The 21715-nt window shown below is 44.3% G+C and overlaps 1 gene segment (V, D, J or C); it reads right to left on the minus strand.

Moving 5' to 3' along the window:
• Nucleotides 1–15320: 15320 nt before the first annotated feature.
• LOC102524957 (T cell receptor beta variable 6-1-like) lies at nucleotides 15321–15858 on the minus strand. The segment is given in 2 exon segments: nucleotides 15321–15673; nucleotides 15810–15858. Coding segments are annotated over 2 exon segments (402 nt in total).
• Between the last annotated feature and the right edge of the window lie 5857 nt (nucleotides 15859–21715).

A 21715-nucleotide genomic window follows, 5' to 3' on the forward strand; every position in this document is an offset into this window, starting at 1 on the left:
GTGAACCTGCAGACGGGTGTCTGTTTAGCTTCCTAACTGAAACTAAGCGAGGTGAGAGATGCTGGAAGAAGCAGGTGCACCCGCGTCAGCACAGACGCGGAGAGGAACCGGGTCTGGGGAAAGCGCTCCCTCTACATGGGCTCCACTGAGGAGGTGGCAGCTGTGATGGGGAGGCTCCCAGGCAGCGCTGGAAACAGACTCTCAGGCTCATGCCTTTTCTGTTCCCCTGCAGCGATTTTCTGAGTCTGGGCAATGCTTTCTGTGGGGAATTAAAAAAAGAAAAAAAAACTTTGGAGAGATTGTAGGACTCCCAGACACCCTGGATGTCCACCGAGGGTAAATGTTTGTAGATGAGATGTTCTGTTATTTACTGTTACTCTGTGAAGGTGTGTTTTCTCTCTTCTGGATGTTGACCCACAGCCAGGAGACTCGTGACTCCTGCCTTTTCTCAAAGAAAGAATTCACTCCTTCATTCTAGTGGGACCTCTCACAAAACATTGCAGGGTATTTCTTTTAACTGTTTCTCTGTTATTTTTATCCAAAGTCAACCCAAGTCCTGTCTTTCATATGAGCTTTATCCTGAGTGTTGTAATACACATTGATTTATTTTTTTCTTTGAATTCTTCTACATCAAAATTTAGCACTGAATCAAAATATATTTTCATATGCCCATTTTTTCTCATTAATGGTTTTGCAAATCCCCTGCATTTTGGGGCTTCTTTTTTTCTGTATATATACACATTATTGAAGTATAGTCAGTTTTCAATGTGTCCATTTCTGGTGTACAGCATAATGCTTTAGTCATGCATATACATAGATACATATATTCGTTTTCATATTTTTTTCACCGTAAGTCACTGCAAGATATTGAATATAGTTCCCTGTGCTATACATTCTGGGATTTCTAATACCCTTTACATTGCTTGTGTACTCCCAAACAGAAGAGATTCACTTAATATTTACTGAGGGGATACTTCATTCTTAAAAATAAACAAATACTTTCTCCAAATGATCGTGACTGCAGTTAGAACCTAATTCTTACCACATTCTGCACCACAGTTCCCGATCAGAATTTTCAAATAAAACATTACTGACCTTTCAGAGAACCTGGAGAAAGATTTATTTTTCAAAATCAGTTTTCCTCTTTTTAGATTGAATGAGCAAAACTCAAATTCCACAAACTTTCTCTTGAATCAGCACATGGACAATAAAGTTTATGTCAACCAAGGGTTTAGATTGTGTGAGGGCCCTCTAGTGAGACATCAGGAGCAAAGATACTGAGCAAAGGAGCAAATGTACAGTAAGAGGGACAAGGGAAGGGAAGGGAGGGGAGGGGAGGGGAGGGGAGGGAAAGGAAGGCTGATTTAAAAGATAGTAGGGTGGGGAAGGGCTTCCTCAGTGTGACTCTGTGAGAGGGCCCCTCCTCCTGGTTGGGGCAGAGTATCATGAATTTAGACAACACATCAGGCTGAGCAGGTTAACGTCAGAATGGCCCCTAACTTGGAAAGGAGTATTGAATGGGTCCTGAAAAATAACCCGTGCTGTTCTAGCCAAGATGTGTGCCTGTGGGCTCGGTTCCTTCTCACTGTCTACCTGTCGTCTAATGGGCACACATGTGCCACTGGAGCAGCGTAACTCAGCCCTGAGTCACTCTTCCCTTGCATCTGCCCTTTTTGTGCAGAGAGGATGTGGCCGTGCAGTGCTGTGGATATACTGCTGGCGCAGAGGTACACAGATGTCTGGCTGGTGCTGGCGGACTCCAGGGTCAGGGCGAAACGCTCTTTCTTCTTCCTGGAGACATTGTACTCTTCGGGCATATCTCCTTTCTCAACAATGTCGACACCATATGAGTAGTGCAGCAGTTGCAGACCCAGAGCTGGGTCTTGTCGATACCAGAACATTCTCTCATGGCCCATGTCCTGTACACAGTCTATCAGAACTTTCTCTCCCATTCGTTTGACCAGATATCTTGGAATTTGGATTACTTTTGCATCCATGAGGCCTATGGAAGACGGATGGGGGAGGTGAAAAAAGAGGTCACTGGGAAGCCTGATGAAGGAGTAATCTTATCCAGGGTCTAGAAATAATAGAACAAAGGTTTGCCATGACCTCCCCAAACTCACCTACTCCCAGGAAACAAAAGGCACAGAGGAGCCTGATTCCCATGGCAGGTTTAAGGCAAGGGTGCATCTTTCCCCAGGACCAGGCTCTGGGCAAATTGACTATGAAGTCCCTGTCCCGCCCACACTCGTAATCTCTCAGCCACCTGCTAGATTCTAGAGAGGTTGGAAGAGCTAAAGTGAAAGCCATCCCTTTTCTTTGTGAGAGTGTGTGTGTGTGTGTGTGCGCGCGCGCGCAAGGTGATCTGTAGAAGGAACTGCTTACAAGGGAAGCCCTTGGCTTGATCTGGGAACTTGTTTCGGGAGCACTCCCACCACTTGATAACTTGTGAGTGTGATTCATTGTACCTGCCTGCAGAAACAATGGAGTCTACGCTGAACACTGCTCTGTCTCCTTGAGTCTAGAATTTGGTATATGCTAGGCAGCAAATGCCTATGTGATCAGCTCTATGAGTTTGCTGGGACTGCCAGAATGAAGCCCCATAGACTGTGAGACTTAAACAACAGAACTTTATTTTCTCCCTGTCCTGGAATCTAGACGTTCGAGATCAAAGTGTTGGCAGGGTTGGTTTCTTTTGCCGCCTTTCTCCTTGGATGGTATGTGGCTGTCTTCTCCCTCTGTCCTCGCAGTGTCCTCCCTCTCTGTGTGTGTCTGTGCCCTAATTTTCTCTTCTTATAAGGGCATCAGGCATACTGGGGAAGGGCTCATCCCAACGGCCTCATTTAATCTTAGTTACTGCTTTAGAGAACTTATCATCCCCAAATATAGTCACACCCTGACGTACTGAGGGTTAGGACTTCACCATGTGAACTTTGAGGGGATCCAATTCAGCGCATAATACCAGCCACCCAAAGTAGAGTCTCTAACGGGCTTCTCTGGGCAGAGACATTACACACAGTTTGCTTCATTTCTATCGCTGGGGTGAAAGTGTGTGCCTTCATGGGAGGGAGAGGGCATAAGAACATCTCACAAGGATTCCTCCAAACTCTGCCAATGTCTTCTTTCCCTGATGCTCTAGCTGTGTATCCCTTACAAGGTCTGTGTGATGATCTTAGCCGTGAATACAACCATAATGCGAGTCCCATCAGTCTTTCTTGTGAGTCTCTGAAAGTGCGTCTCCAGAAGTCGGATTTTTTTTTTTCTTGACCAGCTCTGATTAGGACTGCTTTACTGTTTCTCCCTCTCTCAATGTACATTTCTTTCACAGCACGTTCAGTTTTTCATACAATATTATTTAACAACAGTAATTGTGACAAGTAATGTATTGGTTTCAGACGTTGCTGCTAGACTGCCTGGGCTTCAAACTTGGCTCTTTGACTTACCAACTTTGACCATGGGCAAATTCTGGGCCTCAGTGTCCTTATATGTAAAATGGAACTAATAAAAGTACCAACCTCACAGGGTTATGGTAAGAAGGCAGCAAGCTGATACGTATAAATTGCTTATAACTGTGCCTGTCTCAATAAACGTAGCCATTAAAAGCATTGACTATTATCACTACATCCATCATTTACTGAAGATTAATTTTGTCTCAGGCACTATGTTAAAATTCCTCACTGATTTTTAGCAGCCTTAAGTAAGACTTTGTCTTTTTAGATTTGCCTTCCAAAATATTTCTGTAGGAATAGTTTTTCAATGAAGTCTAATCTATAAAATTAAAACTACACTTACTATGCCATGGTTTAGCCACCATGGATATTAAACTTTCATCCATTACCAAGCATCCTGTATAATCTCTGTTGATTTTTCTCTAAGTCTCATGATACATGTGTAATAGGTACCTCATCCAAATTCATCTGCTCATCTGCTAGGAAGGAAAAGCTACAAACTCCAGGGCTCCAATTCTGATATTAACCATCAATTTTTTTCCTCTGAATTCCTGGTGAATCTCTTAACCAGAAGTGGTCAGAAGAAATATGTCTGGCTTGGTGTTCTGGTTCAAGTTCTGCCTTCCTGTTGTGCTGCTCTCTGCTTTTGAAATGATTTACTTTAGCATTTAGGGGACTTTATCAGATTCTAGTAGCTCCCAGCCGTCCAGAGGACATCTTTGCATCCAGGTTGGCATCTTGTATTGCAGAGTATCGTAGCAGAAAATACAAACCTGACTCCATATTGGATCTATTCCGTTGGCTCTAGCCTTTAAGCTCTGTTGCTTGCGCTTAGTCATGCTGGCTCTGCACCTTTGTAAAAGAAGGTTGCCAATAGCCTGAATTATGCATAATAGCCCTTTCTATAGGCTCTGCCTCCCAGGCTTGACCCTCAAAGGTATAACACTTCTCATTCCTAGAGAGATAAAAAGTTGCAGAACAGAGAGTAACATTTGTCTTGCTGGAGGTTTGCAGGAACATCGTGACTAGACTCAGGTGGACAACGCAAGAACGAAGGATTGTTACATCCCCTTCAGGGTCTGTCAGGCACCAAGAAGTCTGCAACAACCAGCCACACCTCCTCCTCTTCTAGTATAAAAGAAGCCTGAATTATAACTCAGATAAGATGGTTGTTGGGGATGCTAGCCCACCATCTTCTCAGTCTGCTGACTTTCTGAATAAAGTTGTTTTTCTTTACCCCAATGTCTTGTCTTGCAATTTATTGGCTTGTCGTGTGGCGAGCGGTCTGAGCCTGGACTCGGTAACAATAGGAGAAATTTATATGTAATTTTCATAGTACATAATATTAAAGAATTAGAAAATCTTTGTTAGGTAAGATAATATTAAGATAATATAAACATGTCATTATTTTCTAGAGCTTTCTAAAATCTGGAGTGAAATATTGTTACCAAGGCTGTTGCCCCAGAATCACACCCCTGGCTCCGCCCTCTAATGGCAACCAATTACTCTTATCTTCAGGAGGAAGCTGCAAAGACTAAATAAGAAGAACTGACTAGAGCGAACTACGCCCAAGATGGTGGCAGATTTGACTTCCAATAGACCTTGAGCTTCATTATATGCTCATTATAATTCATTAGCATGCTAAATGACACACCCACCAGTGCCATGACAGTTGACAGATGCCATCACAACGACTGGAAGATCCCCTACAAGGACAGGAAAGGAGTGATGCACCAGGTCCAGGTCCAAGCCACACCCCTGTTCTTGGATAACTCATGAATATTCCTTCCACTCTTTCCAGATCCCTCCTTTTACTTTTTGACTCTCCTATGTATTTAGTGTCTCCACTCAAACTGGGCTGAGAAATTGATTTGTGAACTAGGCTCCCACTTCTCCACTCTTTGGTCATTGAATAAAGCTCATGCTGTTTCAGCGACAGTCTCAGTGTCTGTTTTGTTACTGGCTGCACAAATCTGACAGGAAAAAGAACTCCCCTGACCAAGACAAGGGATCTTAGCCTGAGCCAGGACCCATGCACGGGTCCAGTCAAACAGTTTGGTAACATTATGATGTCTGGAAATTGCTCCCAAATACATCAACTAAAAGTGTCGTGAATAGAAGAAGGAAGGACAGCAAAATACTAATGACTGCTTTTGGGTAACAGGGCTCATTATTATTCTCCTTGCTTTTGCAACTGAAATTTTTCATAATAAAAAGCTTGAAAATGTTATACCAAGAGAAACGTGGAAAGTACAAATTATTTTTATCCAGTGCTCTACCACAACATTCAAATAAGCACCATCTCTTCTATGAAGTAATTGACTTACATTTTTCAAAATTGTCATGATTACAAAAGATGAAGACAGACTGAGGAAAATTCCAGATTAAAGAGCAAAGGGACACAAAAACTCAACACAAGATGTAATTTTGGATTGGACTACAGACCAGAATCTTTTTCCCTTTTTGCTATAAAGGACATTATTTGGACAATTGCAAACATGAGTAAAATAATACATAATGATGTAAAAAAAATAATAAAACCTAATTGAAAGTTGTTCTGCTTTTATTATCACCATGTGCCAGAAATTCTAAACAATTTTGGTGATAAAAGATGCAATATTTGTCCTTCTGTGACTGGCTTATTTCACTTAGTGTAACGTCAAACACCTGGAAGCAGAAAGAAGCATCATTGCCAAGGGCTGTGGGGGGTGGGGGGGATGCCCATAAAATCCACACCCTTTTTCTCTTTAATTCTTTCTTCATTTACACACCACCACTCTGCCCACCCATTCTGCTGTACAGCCGTTGTACTGTCTTTACCTTTTTAAATTTAGTCCAAACACTGAGATGCCTTTGTTCTCTGACCTAAACCCAGGTCTATAATATTGTTTTCTGTTTCATACTTTCATTCTTTATTCTTACAAATTCCCTTTCACTTTTTTCTACATATGTTTCTAAGAACATATCTCAAGTCTTCTTTGTTACACTTGAGGAATTGGAGGGAATCCCAAACAAAGAAACTTTGAGAAAACTGTAGATTCTCCATCTAAACAGAGAGGGACCTGAATTCCTGGATGGACAGAGAAAATCTCACATTTCACGTGTGCATCTGTGTGTGTCCATGTAACTTTGTGTCATTCTATGTAAGTGTATGATCCTCTTTTTTATTTTTTCATGCAATTTGGGTACATTTACTTTTAATCATTTTGGTTTTTTCTCTAATATGAAACACATCAAAGTTATATTCAGGAACTAGTTTTTAAGGATTGCTGCAAAACCGTGCTCCTTGACTGCCCTCCAAAACTCCTGGTTACTCACATGAAAAACTGGATAATTTGGTTTTCATCAAGACTGGCAAGGGGATTAAGTGCACAGAATATGAAGAGTTGAGTTTGAAGTACAAATGGAGATTTCAAGTGACATCACCATGTAGAAAGTTGTATAAATTGGAGTGAAGCTCAGATTAGCTATCTGGCTAGAACACTTAATTTGGAAGTTATTAGAATAGAGATTTTTATTAAAGTGATAAAGTTGGAATGCTACTGTTCAGGCAAAGTGAATAAAGTAATAAGAAGAGGGAAAAGGATGGAATACTGAAGAAAATCATTTTTAATGGAAGAATATAGAAATAGTAGTCTACCAAGGACAGTGGCAGTGAGTGAACCAAAAATTAAGACTAGAATATTGTGAATAGTGTTCTGTCTTAGTCTGTTCAGATGCTATAACAAAAATACTACAGATTGGATGACTTAAAAACACCAGAAACTTATTTCTCACAGTTCTGGAGGCTGGAAGTCTGAGAGCAGGGTGCCTGCATTGTCTGGTGGGGGCTGTTTTCTGGTTACAGCCTTCTTGCTGTAGCCCCACTTTGTGGAAGGGGCTAGGGAGCTCAGTGGGGTCTCTTGTAAAAGGGCGCTATTCCCACTCATGGGAGCTCCACCCTTACAACCTAGTCATCTCCCAAAGACCCTGCCTCCTAATACCAGCCCATCTGCGATTAGAATTTCAACATACATTTTGGGGGAACATAAACATCCAAACCATAGCATGTTTTAACTCTAAATATGCACTAAATTTTGTAGATATTTCTTTAGCATGTATGAGATTGGTTGAGGTGGAAATTAATCATAGGGGAAAAATTCCATAAGGAATACTGAGACTGGATCCCTCTAAGGAACAGTGTAAAACCAGAACGCTCCTAGTCCTAGGAAACAAAGGGCAGAGTAATCTGGTGCCTAATGCAGGTCTAAGTCAGGAATAAAGGTTTCCCAGCTCTAGGCCTTGATATAATGGAAGGCATTAGGTTTGCGGATTCTATAAAAGCAAGAAGGGATCTGTCGACATCATTGTCTCAGAGGCTCCCGTGGGATGCGGGTCAGTTGTGATGACCTCCAGGAACCAAGAATAAGTAATTGGAAGTAGACTCTTTCACAGGGAACAGTCTTTGGTCTTATAACCTCTACTGACATCTTTGACTTAATTAGTATAATTCTATTAACATTGAGAATATGATAAAAGGTCGGACCTAAGGGGCAGCAATTTTTAAAATTCTGAAATGTCTGGGTAAATCTTTTGAAAAGGAGAGAATGGTCCACTGGAAGCCTATGCTGATAATCACATGAGATGCTCCCAGGAGAGAGAGCTCACCTTGAATTAAGTGTGGAGACAGGGGTCTGGCAGGGTAGACGGACCCAGTAAGACAGCAGTCATTCTTGGAAAGATGAGCAGATTCTAAGCTGAGTTTTTGTTGCCAGACTTTGTATGTTGGATGAGGTTCTCTGTGTGCTTTTGTTCCAGGTGAAAATTACTATTTTAGTGACTGGTGAATGATGTATGTAGTTGAATGAACCTTTGCACTAAAGTCTCAGTAAGACACTGGGGATCAAGACACAGACTTGCAGTTCTGCCCCTCCAACACAGAGAAGGAAAAGGCAAAGGCTGAGCAAAAGGTTTCCTCGTGCACTTCACCAACAGAGATGCTACTCTGCAGGAAACTATACCTGGGAGTGATGATGGAGCCCACTGGGAGCAATACTAGGGTCTGCTTATTGCCTTGCTTGGTAGGTGAAATGGTACAGAGCAGAAGCCTCAGCAGCGGCTGGCATGTATTTTAGGGTCCAACAGAAAAAGGAAAGAATCCCATGGATATCGTGGTACCCAAGAGAGGCAACATCCTTTTCGGGGTGATATATAGCACAGAGTAAACCAGGGCTGGCGTAGAGGAAGAATTAAACACTACTCGAGTATGTGATTCATCTTGTTTGCATTCCCACGTGAAAACCTCTGGAATCTCCCCAAAGAATGGGTGGGTGAGGACTCTGCAGGGGGCTCAGATCCTGGACTAGTCAGAGGGGTGTTGGGAAGATGGTATGACTGATCCTTCATTCATTAACCCCACTCTCCTCAGGCACTCTGGTAAGTATGGAGATTAAAAAAAAGTACCCAATATAAGCATAGTCGCTGCTCTCATTAACTCCAACATTTATTCATGTACGTTTTAAACAGCAAACAATCGAGTATGTTAACTGCCCTGAGGATTGATGTTCAGGCTGTCATTAGAGCACAGAGAAGAACTAATTCAGTCAGGGATTCAAAGAAATCTTCCTGGAGGAAATGACTCTGAATTGGTATGTGGAGAAATCATTAATTAGGTGTCCAGGTAGAGGGAACATTATTGGTGAAGACCCAGGGGTGAGTCAGCGGAGGACATATTTGGGGCCTGAGGCGGGTGGTAGAGCGGAAGGTAGCTGTGTAACTGAAGGAAAAGGGACGTTCACGTTAAGGAAGGGAGACAGGTGCAAAGACCACATCGTGGAGTTGTTGAGAGGCTTGTAAAGTAACATAAACTTCAGATGTCAGCCAAGTTAGTGAAAGACGCTGATGAGTTTTAAGCTTTAAGTGGGTGAGGGCAGGTAGCAATTTGGACGGTGGTTAAGGAATCCAGGTGAGAGACAGCATTTGCTGGACCACAGTATTATCAGTGAGGTTAAGAAAAGCTAGTAAAATTTGCAAGAAGTTTAATACTTAGAAGTGTGCAGGGAGGGTACATTAGGGGTGGGAAGAGAGTATCCAAGAGATGATGGGGACGACTTCTCCACCTTTGGCTTGGGCATTTGGGTGGATGGCAGACCATTTGCTGAGATGAGGAAAATGAGATAACAGATTTAGTTAACAACTCAGAACGTGCTGTTCCTCCAAGCTACAAGACTTGTAAGAAGAGGACTTGAAATGTGGGGTGAAATTTTGTTAAGTGATTGAACTGAAAACAAAATGTTCAGTTTGGGTAATAACGATCCTCAGTAAGGAGAAAGGATTGCAGTGTGTGCAAAAGTCTTTTTCTAGGAAAGGAATGCTTTACCCCTGGTGCTAGACTTAACGCAGTTAGCTGGGCCTGCTTTGAAAAGCTCCTTAGCGCCAGAAATGAGCGGAGGGCACATTGCAGAGGGGCTGCATTGCTCAGAGTCCTCACAGCTGGGGAGTCAGGGAAGGACTTCTGTGGGCACAGATGATGGGGGAAATTCTTCCTTTTGGTTGGGTGGGGCCCTTGCGGCTGCCCTTTTTGTGCAGACAGCAGTTGGCTGTGCCGCGCTGTGGATACGCTGCTGGCACAGAGGTATAAGGAGGTCTGGGTGATGCTGGCCGACTCCAGGGTCAGGGAAAAATCCTTCTTATCTTTTCGAGAAACAGTGTACCCATCAGGGATATCTCCCTTTTCAGTAAAATTAACATTCCGTGAAAAGTAGATCAGCCTGAGACCCAGCCCTGGGTCTTGTCGATACCAGTACATAGCATCGTGGTTCATATTCTGAGAACAAGTCACTGTCAGCTTCTTCCTGGTCTCTGTGATGCGGTGTGTCGGGCTCTGGGTCACGTCAGCTTCCACGGGGCCTGTGGGGGAAGGGGACAGGGCTAGAGGCAGCCGAGGAGGCACCTGATGCTGCAGCCCTTAGGAAAGGACTTGAGCTAAGACCTGCAAGCTACAGGCGAGGTTGCCCACGGGCTCTGGGTCTCACCTGCTCCCAGGAGCCAAAGCAGGACCCAGCCCAGGAGCCGGGGGCCCATGGCAGTGTCACTCAGGCGTCTGCTAGCCCTGGGGGCTCTAGTCGGTTTCTGTGATGTCTCTTTCTCTGCGGCTACTTGGCCCTCCTTTTCAGGAGAGAAGCCACGCCCCTTTCCTTATAGGGAAAGCGGAAGTGTAACCCAGGCGACAGTCCAGGCCAGCTCGGGCTGGTGAGGCTTGTGATCCCTGTCATTTTCCTCGCCCTCCTGGGAGAATGCTGGTTTCTGTGCATTTGACAGCTTCTTATTAGCACCTTTTTTTGGTCAAAGTTGAAAAATATTTTGGATCTCTAAGATGGAAACTGGTGTAACATACTTGATCATCACTTAGAAATGTGAGAACGTGAAACATGCTATCATCAAAACTACACATTTTCTGTTTTTCTACCTCTCATTTCTACTCTGCAGAAAAATTTCAAGTATATTCCTGTCTTTGTATGGCCATGGACATATTTTTCAGCCACGACCTTTTAAAAGAGTCTTGTGTGAAAATTTAGCCAAATCCCTGTCATGGATTATTTTATTGGTCTGTATCCAGTTCAAGATCCTAGACCCAGGGCTCTTTTCTCGTTAGCAGGTTAAACTTAGTCATGAATGTGAATAACTGCTTTCCTCAAGGCTGGTGTTGGATGTATCTTTCTTCCCTTTCCTCCTGTCTTTCCTCTTAAAGGGGCTGTGAGAGGCAGAGGCGACATCTGCCTTCTGCAGCAACCTCACATTTTTACCAGCAAACTCAGTTTCTTTGCTGCTTGTGGCGTGTGGCTTTGCTTGCTTGTGGTCTCCAGATGCGGCTCCACAGGGAAGGTTACTGTCCCTGGAGAATCGTTAAGTCAGTCTGTGCTTTTCTGCTCTGGTCCCAGCCATGCGGAGCTCTGCCGGTGACTGGGGTGTCCCCGCATCATCTTAGCTCCTCCAGCAGCTCACAGATGGCTCCATTTTCTGGGTCTCTATGCCCTTCCTGCATTGAGATAACTTTCCTGGGGCTGCCCAGAATATTTCCCCCCTTTAACTCCCTTGAGCTTTTCTTGGGCTCTGTTGGAATCGCAGTATTCTTGAGAGGGGCGGAGGAGGAGAGGGAAAGACACTGCCCTGTGCTCCTAATTGCTTCCCACCACAGCTAGAGCTTCACCGAGCCCCTCTGTATTTTGCTAAATCGTTATTATCTCCAGACAAGAAGTGGGTCCTCATCCCAGTTCTTGGGCTGCCGTCAAATCTCAGAGGTGGCTTTCTGGCCCCAGTCCCCTTCAGGTGGACATTTGGCTCTAACAGTCCATGGGAGTGAGGGAGTCGTGACATTAACCCTACTCTAGGAGAGTTCTTTCTTTTTATATTTCTGCACCATTCCTTTCTGGAAAAGGCTGTAGGGAGCAAACTTGGTTCTACTTCCATCCTAGGTGTTCATGTTGTCCTGGCCAGTCCTCCATACCCTAGCTATGGATCCTGGTACTCTCAAGAAAAACCCCTAGCAGTTTTCATTCTCAAGAAACTGCCTCAGTAAATAATTTTGTATTACCTAGTAACAACTTGTCATCCCAAATTTCATCTTTAGAAATCTTTCACAGCTTACCCACATCCACAAAACAAAAGTATCTATTTATGCTCCTGTCCATTGGATTTTCCCAGGTTCCGTGGTACTTCCAACATCATAGAGGTGGACAATTACAACTCAAAGCTTTGTACTTTATCCTAAGCATTTTCCATATTAGATTAACCCAAGATTTAGGAGGCTGCTGCTTCTATATTCCTACCATCCCCCACTGGCTAATTCCCTCTCCTCAGACACCTGCTTCTCGCCTCCCCATCCCACGGACTGTGAGGCTGCTCTGGTCTCTTCTTTCTTCTTCAACATCAACCAAGACACTAAAGTGATACTGCTGAGCCGAGTCCCCAGTATGTTTGTACTTAGAAGCCAGTTGCTGTATCTTCCCACCCTTCTTTCCTGGAAACTTCCCTTCCCTCTGATCTCTCCTTCCCAAGGCCACCACAGTCAAGAGTTTGGGGAACTTCACTTCCCCAGTGTGGGCCAGGCTCCTGTGTCCCTAACAAAGGGACTGGGAAGAAGAGAGAATTCTCTAGGTGGCCAGGAGCTCTGAAACGTCTCCTCCATCTTTTACACTTTGATGTAAGGCATTCTGCTTTACACTGTCCATCCCCGTGTGTCTTGCCCTGCGTGTCTTCAGTGCCTGCTCTCAGCCTCCTCCTCTGAGACACTGCTCAGTACATCTGCCGCGTCTCTCATCCATCCTTCTTAGATGACAGTCTCTTGACAACAGTAAGTATGTTTGCCTTTATCCATCTAAGGAACCATTTCTTTAAAACCCCTGTAGGAAGGACACATCTGTCCCTTTAATTATACAGCCATATTTTTTTTCTGTGGGTGATCCTGAACCCAGACACAGACTATAGAATTTTCACCACACTTCAAATCCTGTTTTACTTATCCTCAGGCCGTTTTTGGTTCTGAGGAAGTCATTCTATCCTGTATATTTTTCTATACTATATGAGTAACCTTCAAAAGGCCTTGTGAGATTTTGGTACTGAGCTTTCTTTTAATTGGTCATATAGTATCCAATTTTATGTACACTTGTCTTATCGGTGTCTGAAATGCAAGTGTATATTAAGTAATATGTTAACGCCCTCTAGTGGACTATCCCAGCAGTAGGCCGACTAATGGCCCCTTAAAGATGCCCAAGTCCTAATCCCCCCAACCTGTGAATGTTTAGATTGCAAAAAGGAGGGAAGGTTGTGGATGCAATTGAGGTTGCCTATCAGCTGACCTTGAGCTGTAGACAGTAGCATGAGTTATCCAGGGAGGCCCAGTCTAATCACGTGGGTCCTTCAGAGTGGAGAACCTTTCCTAGCTGTGTTGAGGGAGACGGGAGTGTGGAAGAAGAGTCAGAGAAGGAACATTGCTGACTTTGAAGCTAGAGGAAGTGAACCACAAGGCAAGGAAATCTGATTCTGTCCAAGAGCCTTCAGAGAAGAATGGAGCCTTGCCAATATTCTGATTTTAGTTGAGTGAGACCCATGTTGGAATTTGGACCTCTAGGACTATAAGATAATAAATTTGTATTGTTTCAAGCCATTAAGTATGCAGTTACTTGTTGTAGCAGCAACAGAAGACAATCATAATCACCAACACTAAAAATTAGTGGGGAGATGTGGCAAGAAAGCAACTAAGGCGGGAAAAGCAGAGGAAAGGATGATAACCTGGCAGGCAGGGCTCTGGGTGTTCTTGTGTGGGTGAGGGGAGCTGGGGAAGGCAGGGTCACTACATGTCTTGGGTTTTCCACTTTTGTGCAGAGGATATGGCTGCGTTGATAAACTGCTGGTGCACAGGGACTCTGGTGTACCTAGAAGATTCAAGGATCAAGGGGAGAGCATTCTTTTCTTTCTCTGTCTCTCCACATCTCCATCCACCCTCCACCCCAACCTTTCCCTCTGCGTGCTTGAGTGTGTGGTCACCTCACAGTGGAATGAAAGCTGGAAAGCCAATGGACTTCTTTGATATTCTCAGTAGCAGGAACAAATTCCAATCTCCTGCTATTTGGAGGGTGACTCCTTGGGTCACCCTGGTGGCTCTGTGCTCCTTAGTAGTGACCATGCACACCGTGTTGGCTATTGACTGTCAAATCACAGGAAGGATTTCTTCCCAACAGAATAGTCCATCCCTGAGGCTAGCAATGACTGCGGGGCTCCCTGCTGGAACATTCTGATCCTAAACCTGTGGAGATGAGGCATTTGCAAAAATGGAGCTTGTCAAGAACAGAAACTGGTAGCATCTACCTTTAAAAATGGCATCAACTCTTCTTTAAAAAACTAAAAGTGAAATTACCATATGATCCAGCAGTCCCACTCCTGGGCATATATCCAGAAGAAACTCCAGGTTGAAAAGATACATGCACCCCAATGTTCATAGCAGCACTATTTATAATAGTCAAGACGTAGGAGCAATTCCCCAGTGACAGCCAACAAGGAAACCGGGTCTCTAGTCCCACCACCACAAGGAGCTGAGTCCTGCCAGTCATAGGGATGAGCTTGGTGGGGGAGCGGGGCTCCAGAGAGAATGCTGCCAGATGACACCTTGATTTTAATCTCATGAGACCTTGAGCAGAGAACACAGTCCCTCCCATCCAGGACTTCCGACACACAGAGCCATGACATGATAAGTGGGTGATGTTTTGACCTGCTTAATTGCAGTGATTTTTTACCCAGCAATAGAAAACTAAGACAGCTGGCTGGCACTCAGCATCCTCCCTTGGGGACTGTACAGTGAAAGTTCTGCTCCCGGATAATCCCTGAAGACAAACACATTTCATTTCTTTCTCACCCCTCTCCGCTTCCTTTCACACACACACTAAGTTCTTCCTAAACCCACACATTGTCTGACAACCTTTCACTACCGTTGCATCCTCTTTTACTTATGCTCAGGCCACTGCATGTCTGAGGAAGTCCCAATACCCTATCTTCCCATCCAACATGGTTACTCATTGAGACACTCATTGAAGAATCTTTGGCTTTTTGTTTTTCTCCTTTCTTGACTTAATTGAACAGAATTCAGTTTCATCAAAATTTTCTTACAGCTGAACCTGAAAACTGAGGTTGGTCTTAGAAAATATTCACATTGGGTTAATATCCTTTAGTCTAGTAGAATATCAAAGAAGGGCAAAGACTTTGATGAGAATTGAGAGAGTGATTTAGACAAGAATGGGAAAAGGGAAGCAAAGAATATTAAGGTCAAAGGCAGGGCTTCAGTGCAGGCTTCTGAGGAAACTTCTAGTCGGGGTCAGGAATCTTGAGGACAGCACCCCCTCACTCCTCCGTTTGCCTCTCTTTTTGTGTGGAGAGGATGTGGCCGTGCAGCGCTGTGGATTCACTGCTGGCGCAGAAGTACACAGATGTCTGGTTGGTGCTGGCTGACTCCAGGGTCAGGGGGAAATCGGTCTGACTGTCTCGAGAGACATGATACCCCTCAGGGACATCTCCTTCCGCAGTAGTTCCGGTACCAGTTGAGTAATAGATCAGCCGCAGCCCAAATCCTGGGTCTTGGCGATACCAGTACATTGAATAATGATTCATCTCCTGTGAACACTGGAGAATTAATTTCTGTTGTGTCTTCAGGATTCTGTGTCTTGGGGACTGTGTGACTGCAGCATCTTTGAGGCCTGTGGGAGACAAAGCAGGGATCAAATAGAAACAGCCTGGGGAGCAGAGATGAGTGCTACCTTCCTGACAAAACATTTTGCTGTTGGAGCCTGGGAAGCCAGTGACAAGGATTCCTGACCTCTGCTCAGGACTCACCTGCTCTGATGAGGAAGATAAGAGCACAGCAGAGGAGCCTGTTGCTCATGGTGGCAGCAGATGGAGAACATTGTCTGCTCCTGGGCTGAACTAAGGCTCTGATGCCAACACTTTTCACCCACTTCCTGGCCCGAGACCACGCCCTCCTCCCTCACTGCTTCAGAAAGGATCGCAAAGCCTCTTAGACTTGACTGAATGTGATAATTTCATTTATCCAGGTCACATGACTGTTTACGCCCTTCCCTTGAAGAAGTAGCATGGCAGGTTTTGCCTCTGTGACTTTTCTGATTTCCCTTATCTTTTGTAATATGGGGGTTTTGTATCTTTTGAATTTTCTCTGGACTATTGTGGTAAATTGACCTGTGTTCCTTGGACCCTTGAGTGTTTTCTCGGAATACTTCTGGAACTCTTTTCCATTTTGTCCTTATGTCCAACCTCAAATTTCACTCTAAAAGTACTCTCGTCTCTTTAGCCAGCCTAATGTTATTCTTTTCCACAAATACTGTATGTGCTTTCCAACCTCTGTGCTTTGCACATAATCCTACGTCCTCTCTTTTTCCTTTAGGCTGATGCTTAACGGAGTGAAAAGGTGTGGGGAAGGGAACGAAGCAACCAGACATATACAAATTTAGGAAAATCTCGTAGGTGCCCAGAGCATGTTCAGAGAGGATTAGGTATGGTGTAGCAACTCATCTTAGCAGAGCTTCCACCAATGGAAGTGGGTGTGGACAAATGCTGATGTAAGGACTTTCAGCAGCTGTCTCACAACTGCTCTGAACAATGCTTGCTTTGGGAAAAAAGCATTTTAGGGAAATTGTGGGATGCTCATCAGATGAACTGAAATCCAAATGTCATTGATGTGATTTTCTGCAATTTAACATTATTTCTAGGAAGTTTTTTTTTTTTTTTTTTTTACAAATTCTAGGTCACCTAGGATGTGGTAGTGAATTACTATAGATAAACTGCTAGCACAGAAGTGTGAGGATGTCTCTCGGACCTGGAAGAAACCCTTCTTCTTCTGGGAGACACTCATCAGGGAACCTTTTTCAGTGCTGCCCCCAACAAGTGAGCAGGGTTCAGCCGTAGCCCCAACGCTGGGTCGTGGATGCACTAGAACATTCTGTCATGACCAAAGTCTGAAAGACATTCCAGAAAAGCTTCCCCCCTGTTCTTCTCTAGGTTCTGGATTACTCTAACCCCCAGGTGACCTGTGGGAAAAGGATGCAGAAGTTACAAACTGTGTCCATCAGGAAGCCCAATGTTTTGACCATGACAAAAACAAACAAAAACCCTGTGCTGGTGCCTAGAAGCCTAGGGTCTGAATTCCCCTTGTACTCCAAGACCTCATCCACTTCCAAGAGATAAACTGAGAGCCTGAGCCTTGTGGCAGGATAGGAGAAGGAACAGGTCTTCCTCCAGCTGTCAACAGCCCATCGATTGCTTGCCTGTGATGTCACTGTCTCCGCCCACACCCACAGTCCCACATCTACAGAGGTGGTGTCTTCCCTTCCTTTCACAGAGCACCACTAGGCATTCGACTTTCCCGACCAATTCAGGTTGGGGAAAACAATCACTCTTTTCGGTTAATGCTTGCTATTCCTTTGCATTCTTTCTCACTCAGACTCAGTTCTTCATCCATGACACGCCCTAACAACTACCATTGCAGCAAAGTAAGTGGATAACATGAAGTTTCCAGAGGGAGACTGCCTAGATCTGAATGCTGGTTCTGTTTCTTACTCTCATCTTGGGGAAGCAAATGACTTGTTTTGTGCCTCAATTTTATGATCTGTAATTTGTTTTATTAAAAGTATGTACCTTATAGAGTTGCTGTAAGGATTAAATGAGTTAATATGTTAAGTGGTTATAACAATGCCTCGTACACAGTAATCACTCCTTCAAATTTAGCTTTCAAATTGGTAATGAATTGTATTGCTACAAACGTCATCATTTATCACTGAGTCTAATTTTGTGCTGGGGATTATGTTAGGCAATCTGCATTCATTTTCTTGACTAAATAAAACCTGGGAGCCCCGAATTATTCACTCCACTTTCTAGATTAGGGAATTGTCTTTAGACAGGCTAAGTAACTTGGCAAAACTAGAAATTAACCAGATAGTCTAATTCCAAAACCCGTAATTTCAACTGTTTTTTTTTTAGTTTTCTTTTTTTTAAACATTTTTTATTTATTTATAATCATTTTACAATGTTGTGTCAAATTCCAGTGTTCAGCACAATTTTTCAGTCATTCATGGACATATACACACTCATTGTCACATTTTTTTTCTCTGAGTTATCATAACAGTTTGTGTATATTTCCCTAATTTCAACTGTTAATGATGAAATTTTCAAGATTCTCTACTCTGTATAGTCCTCTCTATTTTCTCTCTCTTTTAAAGAGTTTGACTGGAGACTTCTTTCTATGGGAATTATTTTTCAGTTTACTGCAGCTTCTATAACTAAATGACACTTAGTATGCCTGAAATTCAACAGTAGCACCAACTGATGCCTGCCGCTCCGATGGCCCCTCCAGTGGCAGGGAGGGGATTCTCCTAAGAGAACTGCCCTCTTCTGAGCCCAGGGATCACTGTGGAGTGCCCTGCTGGAAGATTCTGTCCCTGAACCTGTGCAGGTATGACATTTACAGAAGTGGGCCAATTCGGGGGTTATCCACCCTTCCAACTGAAATCACCAGAATAAAAATAATTGTCTTCATTCCATGCCTCTTTTTTAGCCCTTTCCACAGAGGTGTCTCCATCAGCCTCCCATTTTAAGCTGCTTTACAACAGGGCCTTCGTTCACTCAGTTAGGGAGGAGAATGAGACCTGGGACATGGGAAACTGGAGCAATGAATAATTTTGGGGGTGAGTAGGGAATACTGGGGCACAAATTCAGGGTCAATTCCAGGAAAATATATCTGACTCTTTCTTTTGTTTGTTGAATACATTTTTATTGAACAGCTACTATGTGCCAGACCTACGATCAGACATTGGGATACAAGCATGAACCCAAAAAAGTCTCTGCTCTCATGAAGTTTCTAGTTTTGCATCCAGTATATCTCACACAGTCCTGGATCCTGGGGTTACAATGTAAAAGGATATGAAGTCCAGTCTCTCCAAGGCCATATTTGCCTGTGAGGAGTCAGATGGGGCCAACATTTCAAGCTGGATTATAAGGACAAAAGTTGGGGTTTCTTTAAATTGATGTAGGACCACAGAGAAAATGAATGATTTATCTTTCTGGAAAGGAAGGGAGGACTTCACAGAAGTGGTGTGGTTTTAAGTAAGATTCGTAGGAAAAGAAATAATTCTCTGGTAGACTAGACAGAGGGACCAGCATAGGAAAAGTCCAGGGGCTTATGACATTTTTGGAGTTTAGAAAAGGTTCAGTAGAGCTGGAAAGTACAGTTGAGGGAGGATGTGAATAGCTGAAAAGGAAGATAAGTTTCTCCTCCTCCTCCTCTTTACCCTTCAATAAAAGTGTGCAAGAGGAGCAGAAGCTGCTGTTCTTATAGCAGAGGGAGGCTTGGTGTTGGCTGTGTACAAGTGGTAGCTGCTCATAGAACATCTCACTCATTTCTTTGCCGTGGACCCAGCAGTTCACTCGGCATCTGTTTAAGAAGAAGTCACCATCATCGGCATCAGAACCCAAACCAGATCTTTCTCCTACCTGAGTACAGCGAGGATTTTACTGCCTCGGCATCCAGCATCACCCTCAACACTACCCAGCAGGACAGACATCTGTCTACGCTCCGAGACTTTGCTCTGCTTTGTTTCTGACTGACTTATGCCCTGTGACCATTCTTATTCAAAATGTATCAGGAAAACCAGTAGCCCAAAGAGACTCTATTCGGGCAAATAAGACAGACAGTGGTAAGGGAAGCCTCCCATACTGCTATTTGGAACACGGGGCTGGACTGAAACAGAAGAAGACTTCTTGTGTCAGGACAGTGATGAATGGAACTGTAGGAGTCAGCCTTGCAGATGAGAAGAGTAGACCATGGAAGGTGGAGAGACAGCTCGTGCAAAGGCTCAGAGGGGGTCAGAGAGCATTGGTTCAGTGATGCTGGAATGAAAACCAGCAGGGGTGAGGGGACTGAAGGCCAGCTAGATCTCCAGAGTCCAGATTGTGAAATACCTTTGTGTCAGGTTAAGATATCTAAATTTTACCATGAATGTAAAAGAGAAGGATAGGGAATGTGTGAAGGGACTGGGAGAATGATCAAATCTATGTATGATGCATGTCACTCTAGTGGCAATGAGGAGGAAAAGGTGGAAGAGGACAAGAGGCAGGGAAGAAGGGTTCTTTTTTTAAAAAATTAAATTAATTAAACTTTTTAAATTGAAGTACAGTCAATCACATGTCAATTTCTGGTGTATGGCATAATGTCCCAACCATGCATATACATATGTATATTCATTTTCATATTTTTTTCATTGAAAGTTACTACAAGATCTTGAACATATAGAAGAAGGATTCTTAACCCTCCAGGCATCACATCAAAACACCTGACCATAGAAGACAGGGCTCCCCGAGTTCGCTGGATCGGGCGCCTACAACAGAGGGTGATGAACTCTGGGGGAATAAGCTGAGCTGAGGAACCTATAAATTAGGAATGTGGAAATACCTAGTAGGTGGTTCAGAGAACTAGCTTGGAGCTAACGAGAGATGCAATGTGAATCGTGGATTGGATGACATTATCCAAGATGCATGTGCAGATCGAGAAGACAAGAATAAAAAGTCCAGAAATCAGGATAAAATAAGGAAGAGAAGAGGAAGAGCCCACACGAAAGACTGCAAAGGAGTGGACAGTACTGTGGGGATCAAACGTAAAAGAAAGATAACCAAGCAGTGTCCTTTACAATCAAATACATATCTTGTTCTACGGATCGTTTTCTCACAGACTGAGCCCCTTCGGAGAAGAGACCAAGACAAAGACTCTGCCTGGCTTTGCTCTCCGGAAACCTCAAGACCGGGGGTTCACATCTGGGCCAGCAGCCACTTCTTCTCAGGAGACATAGGGCCCCAGCGCCGACAGCTGCACTTTCATCTGCTGCCTGAGTAACAGCAGAGTTATTCACGGTCCCAGGTCTGGCCTTGTGTGGATGGAGACCCGGTTCTGCAAGATTTGGTTTGTCCAGGCAAGAAGCACTGATCTGTGGAGTAGCTTCCCAAAGGCCAGGACGGTCTCCAAAGGGGTCCAGGGCTAAACACAGGGAAGCTTTTGGAGGGTTTTCTTTGCAACTACAATTTCTGTTCCTTGTGTCTCATGTAGATTTAGTTAAAACTCCATTCATTTCGAGATAGGATTGTGAAAATCATCAGTTCATGTCCTTCTGCTATTTCAGTGTTCAAAGCCACGGAGTGAGGACCCGAGGGTTGAGAAGAGGGACTGCGTGGGAAAGGAAAAGGCCTTTGAGCCGCTGTGAGTGAAGTAACCTGCTTTACGTGAGGAAGGAACCGTTAACCAGAGATGATGGTCTGTGGAGAAAATCAAAGGAATCGTTTCCTGTTTCCTCCCCTGCAGGTCGCCACGAGGCAACCGTCAAATACCATCCCACTTATCTTGCTGGACACAACTGGCGCCGGCCTCAGCGGGGCGGTGCAGGAGGGCGCAGGGGACGGGGCAGTCCGACCGCGGCCGGACCATCCCCCAGCTTGGTCGAGGCCAACCCGGGCACGGCCCTCTTCCCAGCTTGCTGCTCAGACCACACTGGCCGCTCAGGGCTGGGGAGTCGGTGGACACCTGCAGTGGCTTCTGCAGTTTGAGATGAGGTTTATGAAGTTGGGGCTTCCTCACTTTTGTGATGAACTTTTTTGTGCTGTCTGTAAGTGCCTGCGCAGTGCTGTGCATTCACTGCTGGCACAGAAGTATCTAGATGTCTGTGAGGGGCTGGTGGCCTCCAGCG

The sequence above is a fragment of the Vicugna pacos genome, chromosome 7, assembly GCF_048564905.1.
Source record: "Vicugna pacos chromosome 7, VicPac4, whole genome shotgun sequence".
NCBI classification, from domain to species: domain Eukaryota; kingdom Metazoa; phylum Chordata; class Mammalia; order Artiodactyla; family Camelidae; genus Vicugna; species Vicugna pacos.